This window comes from Bufo gargarizans, chromosome 2, assembly GCF_014858855.1.
Source record: "Bufo gargarizans isolate SCDJY-AF-19 chromosome 2, ASM1485885v1, whole genome shotgun sequence".
NCBI classification, from domain to species: Eukaryota; Metazoa; Chordata; class Amphibia; order Anura; family Bufonidae; genus Bufo; species Bufo gargarizans.
The window spans coordinates 20,142,960-20,161,971 of NC_058081.1; the positions used below are offsets into that span (position 1 = coordinate 20,142,960).

The 19,012-nt window shown below is 45.2% G+C and overlaps 1 protein-coding gene across 1 annotated transcript in view; it reads right to left on the reverse strand.

The window, feature by feature from the left end:
* LOC122925506 (extracellular calcium-sensing receptor-like) overlaps positions 1–1,753 on the reverse strand; it is a 43,712-nt gene extending 41,959 nt beyond the window's left edge. Inside the window, exon 1 of the mRNA XM_044276860.1 lies at positions 1,648–1,753. Coding sequence (XP_044132795.1) covers positions 1,648–1,753 — 106 coding nt within the window. The remainder of the gene's footprint in view (positions 1–1,647) is intronic.
* Between the last annotated feature and the right edge of the window lie 17,259 nt (positions 1,754–19,012).

The following is a 19,012-nucleotide window of genomic DNA, read 5'->3' on the forward strand; positions in this document are numbered from 1 at the left end:
AAGAGATGATACAGGAAATGAAGGAATATAACTAAATAATAGCAAAGACAGGTGCACTCTGCGGTCTTACTAAACCCTCAAACTGATTTTAAAATTGAGAGATTAGCCAACATGTCCTACGGTGTAGGACATGTCTGAGCCCGAGCACCGCGACAAGGTTTCTCAAGTAGCTCGGGCAGGGGCTGACTGGCAACTTTTGGCCCAGGGGGCAAGTAACACGCAGAGGCCCACTGAGCCCCCCTCCTGCTTACCCATTTCCCCTGCCTCCTCCTGACTTTCCCCCCTTGACACTTTCGTCAGCCATGTAAATTACAACACAGGAAAACAAAATAAACTAGGCATGCTCCGATATATCAGCCGCCGAAACATATCAGCCGAAAATGGCATTTTTGGTATAATGCCGAAAGTGTCATTTTCTGGCTTATACAGTGTTGCATCCGTGTATTCTCTCCTCCCCGCTGGGCGCTGCTCTGTCTCTCCCCCCCCCCCCCCCCCAATGACACCTGATGACTTTTGCAGAAGAAACTGTATATTGTGGGGCACGGTATATGCTTTATGTGTATAACATAAACATATTTCATATGAAAACTTACAATTACTTGGCTTGACCCTTGGGGATCTCGAACACTTCCACACATTTTGGCCGGGTGCTCGGCGGAGCTGATGTGTTTTATCCTAATGAGAAAAATATCATAATAAGGATTTGGAGAAGGGTAGAGGGATAGCAGAGCAGGGAGAGGCTGGTGCTCCTACTAGGGGCTCATACCATGGGGGAGTAATAAAGCCCACCATAATGTCCCCCCCTAGTAGTAATAATTCTCCTTATAATAGACAGTGCCAAAAATACACCCTTGTAATGTCCCCAGTTGAGCTAATGTCCCCATAGTGCCCCCTATAATGTCCCAGTAGCCAATAGGCCCCCCTATAATCTACCAGTAGCCAATAGGCTGCCCCTATAATCTGCCAGTAGCCATAGGCCCCCCTATAATGTGCCAGTAGCCATAGGCCCCCCTATAATATGCCAGTAGCCATAGGCCCCCCTATAATGTGCCAGTAGCCATAGCCCCCCCATATAATGTGCCAGTACCCATAGCCCCCCATATAATGTGCTAGTAGCCATAGGCCCCCCTATAATGTGCCAGTACCCATAGCCTCCCTATATAATGTGCCAGTAGCCATACCCCCCCATAATGTGCCAGTAGCCATAGCCCCCCTATAATGTGCCAGTAGCCATATAGGGCCCCCCATAATGTGCCAGTAGTCATACCCCCCCTCTAATGTGCCAGTAGCCATACCCCCCCTAATGTGCCAGTAGCCATAGCCCCCCTATAATGTGCCAGTAGCCAGATAGGGCCCCCCTATAATGTGCCAGTAGCCATATAGGGCCCCCCTATAATGTGCCAGTAGCCATATAGAGACCCCCCTATAATGTGCCAGTAGCCATATAGGGCCCCCTATAATGTGCCAGTAGCCCATAAGCCCCCCACTATAATGTGCCAGTAGCCAGAGAGGGCCCCCCTATAATGTGCAAGTAGCCAGATAGGGCCCCCCCCCCTATAATGTGCCAGTAGCCAGATAGGCCCCCCTATCAGTGACAGAAATGAGAAGAAGGAAAAAAAGCCAGTCAGACTTATACTTACCTCCTACCTCCAGCACCTTCACTGAAATACTCCCGTCCCGCCTCCAGCGCTGCTGTCGATGTTCTTACTTTACGGCCGCGCAGCGGCTCAGTCAGGTGGCGCGATGACGTCATCGCGTCGCCAGCGCCGGTCCGGCAGCCTCTCTGATAGGCTGCCGGCCGCATGCCTCCCCGCTCCCCGTCTCCCTCCGCAGGCTGCAGTCACATATCATTCCGGCCCAGCCGGCCGGGACCAGAGGCATAGCGTGGGTTGCCAGCACCCGGGGCAAGCAAAAAATTGCGCCCCCCCCCCTACAGGCACGCCCCTTTTAACAGATACTGTAGTAGATCACTAGCAGTCCTATGTAACACCACAGATAACACAGAGATAATTCAGAGATAAGACCTCCACGATACCTTCTTTCAGCCGCTTCTCGTCTCTGCAGAGTTTCACAGAATTTTTTTAGGTTCCTCACTTTACTCTCATCCTCTCCTTCCTGGTGTCTCAACAACTCATCCTGCTGCCCCCCAATACTGTGTTAGAGCCAGACAGATAGTCCCCCATTCCTCATAATATTATTTCCTCCTGTATATTATAATAGCCCCCTCTTTATTATTAATATAATAGCCCCCTCTGTATTAATATAATGGCCCCCTCTTTGTTATTAATATAATAGCCCCCTCTTTATTAATAATATAATAGCCCCCTCTTTATTAATAATATAATAGCCCCCTCTTTGTTATTAAAGGGGTTATCCCATCTTAGACAATGGGGGCATATTGCAAGGATATGCCCCCATTGTCTGATAGGCGCGGGTCCCACCTCTGGGACCCGCACCTACAACGAGAACGGAGTCGGGGAGAGTTGTGGCTGGAGGACCCCGGGTTTCCCAGGGTCCGACCACCACAAGGCACAGCTCCCCACCTCTCCCATTGAAGTGAATGGGAGCGCACCGCACATGCGCGGCCAACGCTCCCATTCATTTCTATGGGGCCGACGGAAATAGCCGAGCCAGCGCTCTGCTTTTTTCGGCAGCTCCATAGAAATGAACGGAGGGCGGCTACGCATGCGCAGTGCGCCCTCCTCCACTTTCTCTGCTCCGTTCTCCTTGTAGGTGCGGGTCCCAGCGGTGGCACCTATCAGACAATGGGGGCATATCCTTGCGATATGCCCCCATTCTCTAAGATGGGATAACCCCTTTAATATAATAGCCCCCTCTTTATTATTAATATAATAGCCCCCTATTTATTATTAATATAATAGCCCGCTTTTTGTTATTAATATAATGGCCCCCTCTTTGTTATTAATGTATTGGCCCCCTCTTTGTTATTAATATAATGGCCCCCTCTTTGTTATTAATATAGTAGCCCCCTCTTTGTTATTAAAGAGGGGGCCATTATATTAATAATATAGAGGGGGCCAGTACATTAATAATAAAGAGGGGGCCAATACATTAATAATAAAGAGGGGGCCAGTACATTAATAATAAAGAGGGGGCCAATACATTAATAATAAAGAGGGGCCAATACATTAATAATAAAGAGGGGGCCAATACATTAATAATAAAGAGGGGGCCAATACATTAATAATAAAGAGGGGGCCAATACATTAATAATAAAGAGGGGGCCAATACATTAATAATAAAGAGGGGGCCATTATATTAATAATAAAGAGGGGGCCAATACATTTATAATAAAGAGGGGGCCAGTACATTAATAATAAAGAGGGGGCCAATACATTAATAATAAAGAGGGGCCAATACATTAATAATAAAGAGGGGGCCAATACATTAATAATAAAGAGGGGGCCAATACATTAATAATAAAGAGGGGGCCAGTACATTAATAATAAAGAGGGGGCCATTATATTAATAATAAAGAGGGGGCCAATACATTAATAATAAAGAGGGGGCCAATACATTAATAATAAAGAGGGGGCCAAGTACATTAATAATAAAGAGGGGGCCAATACATTAATAATAAAGAGGGGCCAATACATTAATAATAAAGAGGGGGCCAATACATTAATAATAAAGAGGGGGCCAATACATTAATAATAAAGAGGGGGCCATTATATTAATAATAAAGAGGGGCCAATACATTAATAATAAAGAGGGGGCCATTATATTAATAATAAAGAGGGGGCCATTATATTAATATTAAAGAGGGGCCATTACATTAATAATAAAGAGGGGGTCATTACATTAATAATAAAGTGGGGGCCATTACATTAATAATAAAGAGGGGGCCAATACATTAATAATAAAGAGGGGGCCATTATATTAATAATAAAGAGGGGGCCATTATATTAATAATAAAGAGGGGGCCAATACATTAATAATAAAGAGGGGGCCAGTACATTAATAATAAAGAGGGGCCAATACATTAATAATAAAGAGGGGGCCAATACATTAATAATAAAGAGGGGGCCAATACATTAATAATAAAGAGGGGGCCATTATATTAATAATAAAGAGGGGCCAGTACATTAATAATAAAGAGGGGGCCAATACATTAATAATAAAGAGGGGGCCATTACATTAATAATAAAGAGGGGGCCAATACATTAATAATAAAGAGGGGCCAATACATTAATAATAAAGAGGGGGCCAATACATTAATAATAAAGAGGGGGCCAATACATTAATAATAAAGAGGGGGCCAATACATTAATAATAAAGAGGGGGTCATTACATTAATAATAAAGAGGGGGCCATTATATTAATAATAAAGAGGGGGCCATTATATTAATATTAAAGAGGGGCCATTACATTAATAATAAAGAGGGGGTCATTACATTAATAATAAAGTGGGGGCCATTACATTAATAATAAAGAGGGGGCCAATACATTAATAATAAAGAGGGGGCCATTATATTAATAATAAAGAGGGGGCCATTATATTAATAATAAAGAGGGGGCCAATACATTAATAATAAAGAGGGGGCCAGTACATTAATAATAAAGAGGGGCCAATACATTAATAATAAAGAGGGGGTCATTACATTAATAATAAAGAGGGGGTCATTACATTAATAATAAAGAGGGGGTCATTACATTAATAATAAAGAGGGGGCCAATACATTAATAATAAAGAGGGGGCCATTACATTAATAATAAAGAGGGGGACATTATATTAATAATAAAGAGGGGGACATTACATTAATACTAATGTATTGGCCCCCTATTTATTATTAATATAATGTCCCCCTCTTTGTTATTAATATAATGGCCGCCTCTCCCCTCCTCTCACCTAATTACACAGGGTGGGACTCTGCACTCAGGGACAGTCACTGACTCAGACTGTCACTCACTCTGGGTCACTTGAATTACTCTCTGCCTGGCCTGGAGTCTGCACTTCTGCATCTTCATTCATGCTCCGGCTACTGGCTCTGCACTGCCTTTCCCGTCTGGAAGGTGGGCGGAGCCTATCGGGAACTGCCGTGCATGCCCCGCACCCTCTCCCCTCCTCACTCTGCTCTGCAGCCGGACGCTGTGTGAAAAAAAAAAAAACACAGCTTCAGACTCGATTTAACTTGTGCCAGCCCAGCGGACAGCCGCGCCCCCCTGCAGTGTGGCGCCAGGGGCAACGGCCCCCCCCCACACTACGCCCCTGGCCGGGACTATGAGCTGACAGAGAGGCCCGGGGGGCAATTGCCCCCCTGCCCCCCGGCCCAGTCCGCCCCTGAGCTCGGGGACCTAACACTCACCTACCTGGGCCATATGGGCAATACCAGGAGCCAGTGGGCAAATTACAGGAGCATGAGGCCGACTCACAAACAGCTCACCAGTTACCTCCAGCATGTAGCCATGCTAGCAATGGGAGGAGGGAGGAGTCTGCGAGTCCCACTCAAGACTGACTGATATGGCCCAGGCCTCACAGGTGCACCTAAATGTGGCCTGTAGATGGAAAACAGGCACATTTAAATTGGAGTTTATACACCTCCAGGCATCTCTATAAATACAAACTGTAAAGAATGGCGTGATATTAACCGGCTCCGGACCGCCTAACGCAGGATCGCGGTCCGGAGGCGGCAATCTGAGGCAGAGTCACGCATATATGTGTCATCTCGCGAGACACGAGATGATGCTCACAGCCGGCCCGCGCATGCGCATCGCGGGCCGGCAAAAGTTAGAGGGGGGTTACATCATCAGCCTGCCAGCCAATGATCATCGCTGGCAGGCTGTTGATTTTTTTTCAAAACGAATCACAGGCCATTTAACAACTTATATTTATAAATATAAAGTGTTAAATGGCTTATCTGCTCCTCTGCTGATTCTTTTTGGTCAGTTGGTCTCAGCAGAGGAGCAGACATCACAGTGAGTACACCAAACACCACACTGAGTCCCCAGATCACCCCCCATCACCCCAATTAACCCCTTGATCGTCCCTGTCAATCACCTAGTGAAAGGGGAAAAAAGTGATCAGTGTAAACTGTCACTTTTTTTTTTCACTGGTATTGACTGATAAGTTTTAGGATAGTTTAGGCCCCTTGGTTAGGTAGTTAGCAATCGTTTAGCGCCCAGCCCACCGCACCGCAGTCACTGATTCGCTGATTAGCGTATCGCTAATCAGCATTTGTACTTTTATAGTATCTGTAAGTGATCAGAACTGATCACAGTCAGATCTATAATAGTATTAGTGTCACCTTAGTTCGCCCTCCACCCAAAACGCAGTGTTTGCCCTGCGGCGTAAAAAAAAATCAGTTTTGATATTTTTTATCAACCGCAGCGGCCTCCGGTACTTCGCTAGCCTCCCATTTGTAAGACAGGCTTGCTTTTTTTCTTGGGTAGTCTAAGGGAATACCCCCTAAATTTAGTAGTCCAAATGTCAAACAAGGGGTATTCTTCTGAAGAGGCCTACAGGCTTCTGACCCAGTCGGATGAGGAGTGGGAACCCTCATGTGACGAATCCAGCAGGTCAGAATATGAACCTGTAGAAAGCAGTGGCTCTCTGACCCATAGTTCGGACGAGGAGGTTGAGGTCCCTGATAGCACCAGGCGTACCCGGCCCCGTGTTGCTACACCACAGGTTGCGCAGGATCCGCTTCAAGGGCAGCAGAGTGGGGCTGGTGCTGTCGGATTACGTGGTGAGGCATACACCAGCAGCGCAGCCCACCCTGGACCTAGTACCAGCACTGCCGTACAACATGGTGAAGTGGCAAGCACCAGAAGGGCAGTTGAAGCTGGTACGGTGGCATTTGCAATAGTTACCCCGTCGCAGCCACTGCACAGACAGGCCCGTAGAGCCCCTAGAGTCCCTGAGGTGCTGGCAAACCCCAACTTCAGCCACACCATTAGTTCCCTCTTTCACCGCCCAGTCTGGAGTTCGGGTTGAGACAGCTCAGATCGGTTCGGCACTGGGATTTTTTGAGCTGTTCTTGACTGCGGAGCTCTTGGACATAGTCGTGGCAGAAACAAATCGGTATGCCACTCAATTTATAGCCGCCAACCCGGGAAGTTTTCATTTTTTGTCACAAGTTAGTGGAATATGAGACTTTGTAAGAAAAAAAAAAAAAAAAACATAATTTTCTGCTAACTTGTGACAAAAAGTAAAAAATTCTAGGAACTCGCCATGCCCCTCACGGAATACCTTGGGGTGTCTTCTTTCCAAAATGGGGTCACTTGTGGGATAATTATACTGCCCTGGCATTTTAGGGGCCCTAATGCGTGAGAAGTAGTTTGAAATGAAAATATGTAAAAAATCCCCTGTGAAATCTTAAAGGTGCTTTTTGGAATGTGGGCCCCTTTGCCCACTTAGGCTGCAAAAAAGTGTCACACATGTGGTATCGCCGTACTCAGGAGAAGTTGGGCAATGTGTTTTTGGGTGTCTTTTTACATATACCCATGCTGGGTGAGAGAAATATCTCAGCAAAAACAACTTTCCCCATTTTTTTTATACAAAGTTGGCATTTGACCAAGATATTTATCTCACCCAGCATGGGTATATGTAAAATGTTTGAAATCAAAATGTGTAAAAAATCCCTTGGGAAATCCTAAAGGTGCTCTTTGGAATGTGGGCCCCTTTGCACATCTAGGCTGCAAAAAAGTGTCACACATGTGGTATCGCTGTACTCAGGAGAAGTAGGGCAATGTGTTTTGGGGTGTCATTTTACATATACCCATGCTGGGTGAGATAAATATCTTGGTCAAATGCCAACTTTGTATAAAAAAATGGGGAAAGTTGTTTTTGCTGAGATATTTCTCTCACCCAGCATGGGTATATGTAAAAAGACACCCAAAAACACATTGCCCAACTTCTCCTGAGTACGGCGATACCACATGTGTGACACTTTTTTGCAGCCTAAGTGGGCAAAGGGGCCCACATTCCAAAAAGCACCTTTAAGATTTCACAGGGGATTTTTTACATATTTTCATTTCAAACTACTTCTCACGCATTAGGGCCCCTAAAATGCCAGGGCAGTATAACTACCCCAAAAGTGACCCCATTTTGGAAAGAAGACACCCCAAGGTATTCTGTGAGGGGCATGGCGAGTTCCTAGAATTTTTTATTTTTTGTCACAAGTTAGCGGAAAACGATATTTTTTTTTTTCCTTACAAAGTCTCATATTCCACTAACTTGTGACAACAAATTAAAACTTCCATGAACAATTATGTGGATGTGATAATCAATATAGCAATATAACAAAATAATAGCAAAGACAGGTACACTCTGCGGTCTTACTAAACCCTCAAACTGATTTTAAAATTGAGAGATTAGCCAACATGTCCTAAGGTGTAGGACATGTCTGAACCCGAGCAACGGGCCACAAGTAAAGGATATGCTCCCCTATATATATGCACAACTGCATGTGGGTTTGAGCACTTCCTGCTTGTTTAATACCACGCTATTCTTTTCAGTTTGTATTTATAGAGATGCCTGGAGGTGTATAAACTCCAATTTAAATGTGCCTGTTTTCCATCAACAGGCTACATTTAGGTGCACCTGTGAGGCCTGGGCCATATCAGCAAGTCTTGAGTGGGACTCGAAGACTCCTCCCTCCTCCCATTGCTAGCATGGTTACATGCTGGAGGTAACTGGTGAGTTGTTTGTGAGTCGGCCTCATGCTCCTGTAATTTGCCCACTGGCTCCTGGTATTGCCCATATGGCCCAGGTAGGTGAGTGTTAGGTCCCCGAGCTACTTAAGAAACCTTGGCGCGGTGCTCGGGCTCAGACATGTCCTACACCGTAGGACATGTTGGCTAATCTCTCAATTTTAAAATCAGTTTGAGGGTTTAGTAAGACCGCAGAGTGTAGCTGTCTTTGCTATTATTTTGTTATATTGCTATATTTATTATCACATCCACATAATTGCTATCTTGTGTAGGATGTCTATTGTGGTACTTGTGGTTCGCTGCGGGCATCCTCCACTGTATGCATTTTTGCTGGGGATCGTCATTAGCAACGGGCCACAAGTTCAGGATTTGCTTCCCTATAGATATGCACAACTGCATGTGGGTTTGAGCACTTCCTGCTTGTTTAATACCACGCTATTCTTTTCAGTTTGTATTTATAGAGATGCCTGGAGGTGTATAAACTCCAATTTAAATGTGCCTGTTTTCCATCAACAGGCTACATTTAGGTGCACCTGTGAGGCCTGGGCCATATCAGCAAGTCTTGAGTGGGACTCGAAGACTCCTCCCTCCTCCCATTGCTAGCATGGTTACATGCTGGAGGTAACTGGTGAGTTGTTTGTGAGTCGGCCTCATGCTCCTGTAATTTGCCCACTGGCTCCTGGTATTGCCCATATGGCCCAGGTAGGTGAGTGTTAGGTCCCCGAGCTACTTAAGAAACCTTGGCGCGGTGCTCGGGCTCAGACATGTCCTACACCGTAGGACATGTTGGCTAATCTCTCAATTTTAAAATCAGTTTGAGGGTTTAGTAAGACCGCAGAGTGTACCTGTCTTTGCTATTATTTTGTTATATTGCTATATTGATTATCACATCCACATAATTGCTATCTTGTGTAGGATGTCTATTGTGGTACTTGTGGTTCGCTGCGGGCATCCTCCACTGTATGCATTTTTGCTGGGGATCGTCATTAGCAACGGGCCACAAGTTCAGGATTTGCTTCCCTATAGATATGCACAACTGCATGTGGGTTTGAGCACTTCCTGCTTGTTTAATACCACACCATTCTTTTCAGTTTGTATTTACTGGAAATGAAGGACTCTAATATTATCCGGGACAGTCAAAGTCCCTGGACTGCGCCCCTAGTTCTTGTCCGAAAAAAAGAAGGCAGCATTAGGTTCTGCGTGGATTATAGAAAAATCTATCAAATCACCCATAAAGATGCTTATCCATTGCCACGCATCGAAGAGTCCTTAACTGCCCTGGGGTCATCAGCCTACTTCTCCACTCTGGATTTAACCAGCGGATACTGGCAGGTACCCATGGCCCCGGAAGACCGGGAGAAGACCGCTTTCACTACGCCTATGGGCCTGTTCGAGTTTAATTACATGCCGTTCGAAATGTGTAACGCTCCAGGGACATTCCAGCGGTTGATGGAGCGTTGTTTAGGCCATAAGAACTTTGAGACTTTAATGCTATACTTGGATGACGTCATTATCTACTCCAAGACATATGAGGATCATTTAAACCACCTGGCTGAAGTCTTTCAAGTCCTCATTAAATATGGCCTTAAAATCAAGCCATCCAAGTGCCATCTGCTTAAGCCAGCGGTAAAATACCTAGGGCATGTTGTTTGTGCTGAGGGAGTCCAGCCTGATCCTGATAAACTTGCTGCTGTCCGTAATTGGCCTGCTCCTACCACCGTGAAGGAGGTGATAAGTTTCCTGAGCTTTGCAGGATATTACAGACGCTTCATCCCGAATTTTGCACAGATTGCGGATCCGATCCAGGAACTCCTAAGGGGGCATCCCAAAAAGAGTCCAAAGACTCCTATCCCGGTTGAATGGAATGAAGACCGGGAGATTGCCTTCCAGCTCCTAAAGAAGAAGCTGACTGAACCCCCTGTCCTGGGTTACCCGGATTATCAGAAGCCGTTTCACCTCTATACGGATGCCAGTAAAAGAGGCCTGGGAGCCGTGCTGGCTCAGGTGCAAGACAACAAAGAGAGGGTGATTGCCTATGCCAGCAGATCCCTGAGGGGAGCTGAGAAAAACGATCAGAACTATAGTTTCTTCAAGCTGGAGTTCCTTGCTTTAGTGTGGGCTGTGACTGAAAAGTCCAAAGACTATCTTGCGGCCACTCCGTTTGTCGCCTTCACGGACAACAATCCCCTGGCGCATTTGAATATGGCCTAGTTAGGGGCGCTGGAGCAAAGATGGGCCTCCCGCCTTGCCAACTATGACTTCACTGTGAAATACCGGGCAGGCCGCTCCAATGATAATGGTGATGCCCTGTCACGGCTTCCCACTATCGAAGCACCAGATGAACCTAAGTATGCCTGGGAAGAAGTGGAGATGCCAGCGTTCTACAGCAAATTTGCTCAACAAGATAATGTTCGCACTGAAAATCACTCAGCTGCTGATCCTTCTTTATCGAATACTCCTGAGTAGAGTTGAGCGAACACCTGGATGTTCGGGTTCGAGAAGTTCGGCCGAACATCCCGGAAATGTTCGGGTTCGGGATCCGAACCCGATCCGAACTTCGTCCCGAACCCGAACCCCATTGAAGTCAATGGGGACCCGAACTTTTCGGCACTAAAAAGGCTGTAAAACAGCCCAGGAAAGAGCTAGAGGGCTGCAAAAGGCAGCAACATGTAGGTAAATCCCCTGCAAACAAATGTGGATAGGGAAATGAATAAAAATAAAAATTAAATAAATAAAAATTAACCAAAATCAATTGGAGAGAGGTTCCATAGCAGAGAATCTGGCTTCCCGTCACCCACCACTGGAACAGTCCATTCTCAGATATTTAGGCCCCGGCACCCAGGCAGAGGAGAGAGGTCCCGTAACAGAGAATCTGTCTTCATGTCAGCAGAGAATTAGTCTGCATGTCATAGCAGAGAATGAGGCTTCACGTCAGCCACCACTGCAACAGTCCATTGGCATATATTTAGGCCCAGCACCCAGGCAGAGGAGAGAGGTCCCGTAACAGACAATCTGGCTTCATGTCAGCAGAGAATCAGTCTGCATGTCATAGCAGAGAATCAGGCTTCACGTCACCCACCACTGCAACAGTCCATTGTCATAAATTTAGGCCCAGCACTAGTGTTGAGCGGCATGTCCCATATTCGAATTCGCGAAATTTTGTGAATATTCGAAAGAATATTCGTAAAATATTCGCGATTATTCAAATTCGTTATTATTTCGCATATGCGATAATTCGAATTTTCGCATCGCATAATACATATGCTATGCAAAATTCACATGTGCGCTAATGAAATCGCCTTACGAAGATTCGCAACTCAATTCAATCACTAATGTATGAATGCAATGCCCTTTGCCTCTGTTCTGGGACAAGTGTAGATATTCGCATGTGCGCTAATAAAATCGCCTTACGAAGATTCGCACCTCAATCACTTTCTAGGGAATGTGAGACTTTTGGGAATCAATCGAGATACAGTGGGGGGTGATGACAGTAGTTGACAGAGTACAGATCAATGTAATCTGTAAGGTGGAAAGTAAAATAAAAAATACGAATTTTCGTTAATCAAATTTTACGAAGTTCTACGTATTCGCGAATATGGTGCTATACTATATGAATGCACAGGCCTTTGCCTCTCTGTTCTGGGGACAAGTGTAGATATTTGCATTTGCGTTAATAAAATCGCCTTACGAAGATTCGCAGCTCAATTCAATCACTAATGTATGAATGCAAAGCCCTTTGCCTCTGTTCTGGGACAAGTGTAGATATTCGCATGTGCGCTAATAAAATCGCCTTACGAAGATTCGCAACTCAATCACTTTCTAGGGAATGTGAGACTTTTGGGAATCAATCGAGATACAGTGGGGGGTGATGACAGTAGTTGACAGAGTACAGATCAATGTAATCTGTAAGGTGGAAAGTAAAATAAAAAATACGAATATTCGTAAATCGAATTTTACGAAGTTCTACGTATTCGCGAATATGGTGCTATACTATATGAATGCACAGGCCTTTGCCTCTCTGTTCTGGGGACAAGTGTAGATATTTGCATTTGCGTTAATAAAATCGCCTTACGAAGATTCGCAGCTCAATTCAATCACTAATGTATGAATGCAAAGCCCTTTGCCTCTGTTCTGGGACGTGCCGATATTCGCATGTGCGCTAATAAAATCGCCTTACGAAGATTCGCAACTCAATTCACTAATGTATGAATGCAAAGCCCTTTGCCTCTGTTCTGGGACGTGCCGATATTCGCATGTGCGCTAATAAAATCGCCTTACGAAGATTCGCGCCTCAATCACTTTCTAGGCAATGTGAGTAAGATCTGAGCTGTTGGACCTTTGGGAAACAATCAATTATATGTGTACTGTAATTTTGTGGGGGGGGGAAAAAACAAAAAACGAATATTCGTTTTTACGAATATATAGCACTATATTCGAAATATTCGCGAAATCGCGAAGTTGCGATATTCGCGAAAAAAATTTGCTTTTCGAATATTCGCGCTCAACACTACCCAGCACCCAGGCAGAGGAGAGAGGTCCCGTAACAGACAATCTGGCTTCATGTCAGCAGAGAATCAGTCTGCATGTCATAGCAGAGAATGAGGCTTCACGTCAGCCACCACTGCAACAGTCCATTGGCATATATTTAGGCCCAGCACCCAGGCAGAGGAGAGAGGTCCCGTAACAGACAATCTGGCTTCATGTCAGCAGAGAATCAGTCTTCATATCATAGCAGAGAATCAGGCTTCACGTCACCCACCACTGTAAGAGTCCATTTTCATAAATTTAGGCCCAGCACACAGGCAGAGGAGAGAGGTCCCGTAACAGAGGATCTGGCTTCATGTCAGCAGAGAATCAGTCTGCATGTCATAGCAGAGAATCAGGCTTCACATCACCCAACATTGGAACAGTCCATTGGCATATATTTAGGCCCCGGCACCCAGACAGAGGAGAGGTTCATTCAACTTTGGGTAGCCTCGCAATATAATGGTAAAATGAAAATAAAAATAGGATTGAATGAGGAAGTGCCCTGGAGTCCAATAATATATGGTTAAGGGGAGGTAGTTAATGTCTAATCTGGACAAGGGACGGACAGATCCTGTGGGATCCATGCCTGGTTCATTTTTATGAACGTCAGCTTGTCCACATTGGCTGTAGACAGGCGGCTGCGTTTGAGGCCTAGTATTTAGGCGCTGGGTGACCGGTATGGATTTAGTGACAGAATTAGACTTGGAAATACACAGTAGCGGGTGTGTGTGAAGTTATTCTGAATGACCCTATGTGCACCTTCAATATTATATACCCTTTTAGGGATAGATTTCAAATAGCTCTGATATAGCAGAAACCACTAAATTATGAAATTGCTAAATTGGGAATTGTACTTCAACCCAGAACAAAAAATGTGCTTTGACGGACACTAAATATCTTGCCCAGCAACAACAGTACAGCGGTGGGTAACGAGAGATTTAGAGGGAATTAAATTTGAGGCCTAGTATTTAGGCGCTGGGTCACCGGTATGGATTTAGTGACAGAATTAGACTTGGAAATGCACAGAAGCGTGTGTGTGAAGTTATTCTGAATGACCCAATGTGCACCTTCAATATTATATACCCTTTTGGGATAGATTTCAAATAGCTCTGATATAGCAGGAACCACTAAATTATGAAATTGCTAAATTGGGAATTGTACTTCAACCCAGAACAAAAAATGTGCTTTGACGGGCACTAAATAACTTTCCCAGCTACAACAGGACAACGGTAACGAGAGATTTAGAGGGATTTAAATTTGAGGCCTAGTATTTAGGCGCTGGGTGACAGGTATGGGTTTAGTGACAGAATTAGACTTGGAAATACACAGTAGCGGGTGTGTGTGAAGTTATTCTGAATGACCCTATGTGCACCTTCAATATTATATACCCTTTTAGGGATAGATTTCAAATAGCTCTGATATAGCAGAAACCACTAAATTATGAAATTGCTAAATTGGGAATTGTACTTCAACCCAGAACAAAAAATGTGCTTTGACGGACACTAAATATCTTGCCCAGCAACAACAGTACACCGGTGGGTAACGAGAGATTTAGAGGGAATTAAATTTGAGGCCTAGTATTTAGGCGCTGGGTCACCGGTATGGATTTAGTGACAGAATTAGACTTGGAAATACACAGTAGCGGGTGTGTGTGAAGTTATTCTGAATGACCCTATGTGCACCTTCAATATTATATACCCTTTTTGGGATAGATTTCAAATAGCTCTGATATAGCAGGAACCACTAAATTATGAAATTGCTAAATTGGGAATTGTACTTCAACCCAGAACAAAAAATGTGCTTTGACGGGCACTAAATAACTTTCCCAGCTACAACAGGACAACGGTAACGAGAGATTTAGAGGGATTTAAATTTGAGGCCTAGTATTTAGGCGCTGGGTGACAGGTATGGGTTTAGTGACAGAATTAGACTTGGAAATACACAGTAGCGGGTGTGTGTGAAGTTATTCTGAATGACCCTATGTGCACCTTCAATATTATATACCCTTTTAGGGATAGATTTCAAATAGCTCTGATATAGCAGAAACCACTAAATTATGAAATTGCTAAATTGGGAATTGTACTTCAACCCAGAACAAAAAATGTGCTTTGACGGACACTAAATATCTTGCCCAGCAACAACAGTACAGCGGTGGGTAACGAGAGATTTAGAGGGATATAAATTTGAGGCCTAGTATTTAGGCGCTGGGTCACCGGTATGGATTTAGTGACAGAATTAGACTTGGAAATACACAGTAGCGGGTGTGTGTGAAGTTACTCTGAATGACCCTATGTGCACCTTCAATATTATATACCCTTTTTGGGATAGATTTCAAAGAGCTCTGATATAGCAGGAACCACTAAATTATGAAATTGCTAAATTGAGAATTGTATTTCAACCCAGAACAAGAAATGTGCTTGAACGGACACTAAATAACTCGCCCAGCTACAGCACTAGGGACAGATTTAGCTGGATATAAATTTGAGGCCTAGTATTTAGGCGCTGGGTGACCGGTATGGATTTAGTGACAGAATTAGACTGGGATATGGCCAAAAAATGAACAGACTATTGCTGGTTAAATGCACTTGGTGTGACAGCTTCACCCTGATGTAGGCTTTAGCCAAAAAACAACCACACCATTGAGGGTTAAATGCACTTGGTGACAGGCGCAGCTTGCCCCTGATTTTGTATATGGCCAAAAAATGAACAGACTATTGCTGGTTAAATGCACTTGGTGTGACAGCTTCACCCTGATGTAGGCTTTAGCCAAAAAACAACCACACCATTGAGGGTTAAATGCACTTGGTGACAGGCGCAGCTTGCCCCTGATTTTGTATATGGCCAAAAAATGAACAGACTATTGCTGGTTAAATGCACTTGGTGTGACAGCTTCACCCTGATGTAGGCTTTAGCCAAAAAACAACCACACCATTGAGGGTTAAATGCACTTGGTGACAGGCGCAGCTTGCCCCTGATTTTGTATATGGCCAAAAAATGAACAGACTATTGCTGGTTAAATGCACTTGGTGTGACAGCTTCACCCTGATGTAGGCTTTAGCCAAAAAACAACCACACCATTGAGGGTTAAATGCACTTGGTCGCAGCTTGTGCTGGCGCACCACAAGACACAAAATGGCCGCCGATCACCCCAGAAAAATGAGACTGACAAACGGTCTGTGCAGCCTAAAAACAGTGAGCAATTGAGGATCAGCAGCTCAATGATCCACAGCTGCAGATCGATCAGTTAATCAAGTCCTTTGGAGGAGTTAATCTGCCTAATCTCGCCCTACTGTCGCAGCCGCAACCTCTCCCTACGCTAATCAGAGCAGAGTGACGGGCGGCGCTATGTGACTCCAGCTTAAATAGAGGCTGGGTCACATGGTGCTCTGGCCAATCACAGCCATGCCAATAGTAGGCATGGCTGTGATGGCCTCTTGGGGCAAGTAGTATGACGCTTGTTGATTGGCTGCTTTGCAGCCTTTCAAAAAGCGCCAAGAAAGCGTCACAAAAGCGCGAAGAAAGCGACGAACACCGAACCCGAACCCGGACTTTTACGAAAATGTCCGGGTTCGGGTCCGTGTCACGGACACCCCAAAATTCGGTACGAACCCGAACTATACAGTTCGAGTTCGCTCATCCCTACTCCTGAGTCCAGGGGCGAACAAGAAAGGTGGATTAAGCTCCAGTCAGAAAGTAGGGTCCTCGGTGAACTGCTCGACTTCCTTACTAGTGGGAGAACTCCTGAGAGAGTCCGCAGGAAGAGTGCAGAACCAGAACTAATGAGACTGTGGAGACATTGCCACCCACTCTTCCTCCAAAAAGGCCTGTTGCTGAGGAGGAGCCTGGATCCAGTGTCCTGCGATAGGGTGTACCAGATCCTCATACCACGTCGAGATGCCAGTCTGGTGTTAGAGATGTATCATGACCAATCCGGACACTTTGGCGTGCAAAAAACTGAGGCCACCATTCGCAGGAGGTTCTATTGGATTGGGATGAGAGAAGACATTGAAAAATGGTGCCGGGAATGTACTGCCTGTGCCATTGGGAGAAGTGAACACCATGACCAGAGAGCACCTCTCCATCCTATCATGATTAAAACTCCCTTAGAACTTGTTGCCATTGATCATGTGAAGTTGGAGCCAAGTCTCTCAGGGTATACTTATGCCATGACCATTATTGATCACTTCACTAAGTTTGTCGTAGCAATGCCTGTGAAAGACCTGACAGTCAAGACTGCGGTGGAGGCGTTCTGGAAGCATTTCCTCCTGCCCTACGGCTTTCCAGAGAGGATACTCACCGACCAGGGGTCTGCGTTTGAATCACAGTTGTTCCAAGAGATGTGGCTGCTACATAACTGCCAGAAGGTTCGGATCACAGCCTATCATCCGCAAGGTAACGGACTCTGTGAGAAGATGAATCAAACTCCCATTGAAATGTTGAGAGCAGTACCCCCTGAAACAAGGGGTAGTTGGCCTACTCTGCTGCCACAACTGTATACCTATAACAATACAATTCACTGCTCCACCGGGTACACGCCCTTCTATTTGATGTTCGGTCATCAGGGGAGGTTGCCTGCTGACCACTCCCTGGATGTACAAGTACCTGATGTCATCAACCCACTACCAAGGACTGATTGGGTAGTGGAGCATCAAAGGCGTCTCCTTAATGCTAAGGAGATTGTTCAGGAGCGTATGGAAAGTGCCCGAGAGCGACAGCAGAGAGACTATGACCTGGCTGCTTATGCAGAGCCTCTAGCTATAGGAGACATGGTGTGGTTGAAAAATAACCACTGAACCAGTAAACTGGACAGTAAGTGGGAAAGGACTCCCTACGTCATTTCTGCTATTCCTAATGCTGAGGCCCACATTCATCAAATCTCTAGGGAAGATAAAGGCTCCCAAATTGTACACAGGAACCGTTTAAAACCCTGCATAGAAGGAGAAATTGCAGCAGGGGACATTGAGCCAGAGTCTCCTGAATCCGAGTTGCCAGCCCAACCTGCTGACCCTATGCAGGCTGTTGAGAACCTGATACATGACAAAGAGCCACTTCATTGATTCCTCACACCCTGGTTGAACTTAGTGGTACCAGCTCCAGTTCCTGCTAGTCCTCGACCCCAGGATGACCTGTGGAATAGGGCCATTGTGTTATATATGATTTTTTTATGTGTATTTTCCCTGTTATCTGTGTATCAGGCCTGTTAGGGTGTAGTTCCTCCTCCTAGACAGTAGAGGGAGCTAGGGAACCCCTAATATATATAGTTAGGCACAGACAGGAAAGGGGCAGTGTAATCCAGGAGGCTAGTGAGTCCAGTCTAGCCTGCCTGAGGTTCCTGAGCAAGAGTAGCTCAGAAGTTTGTTACCAGTGGAACAGTTACCTCCTGAGAAACCTGCAGTTTCCACAAAGTACAGTGCAGTGCAGAGCAGAGCAGAAGTGTTTCCAGCTGAACCAGAGAGCTGAAGGGCAGAAGGATCTACTTAATGCAAGGATATATATATATATATATATATATATATATATACCTGAGGAAGTTTCCCTAACCAAGGATAAAGCCATCAGTAGGGCATACGAGCCTTGGGATAAAGACAGACAGGATTCTGAGGAAAAGTGCAGCCTGGTCTGTAAGTGTTTTAACCCTCTGAGTATCTTGCAAGAACATTGTGCCTGCCATTTGTGAAAGCATGCCTGTAACAACCTGTTTGCATGTGGAACTGAACCCCGACTGTAAATAGTTGACTGTTTCCAGTAAAAGGAAGTTTTGGTTCACCACAACATCGTGTTCCTCAATTATTCCTATCATAAATCTGTGTGC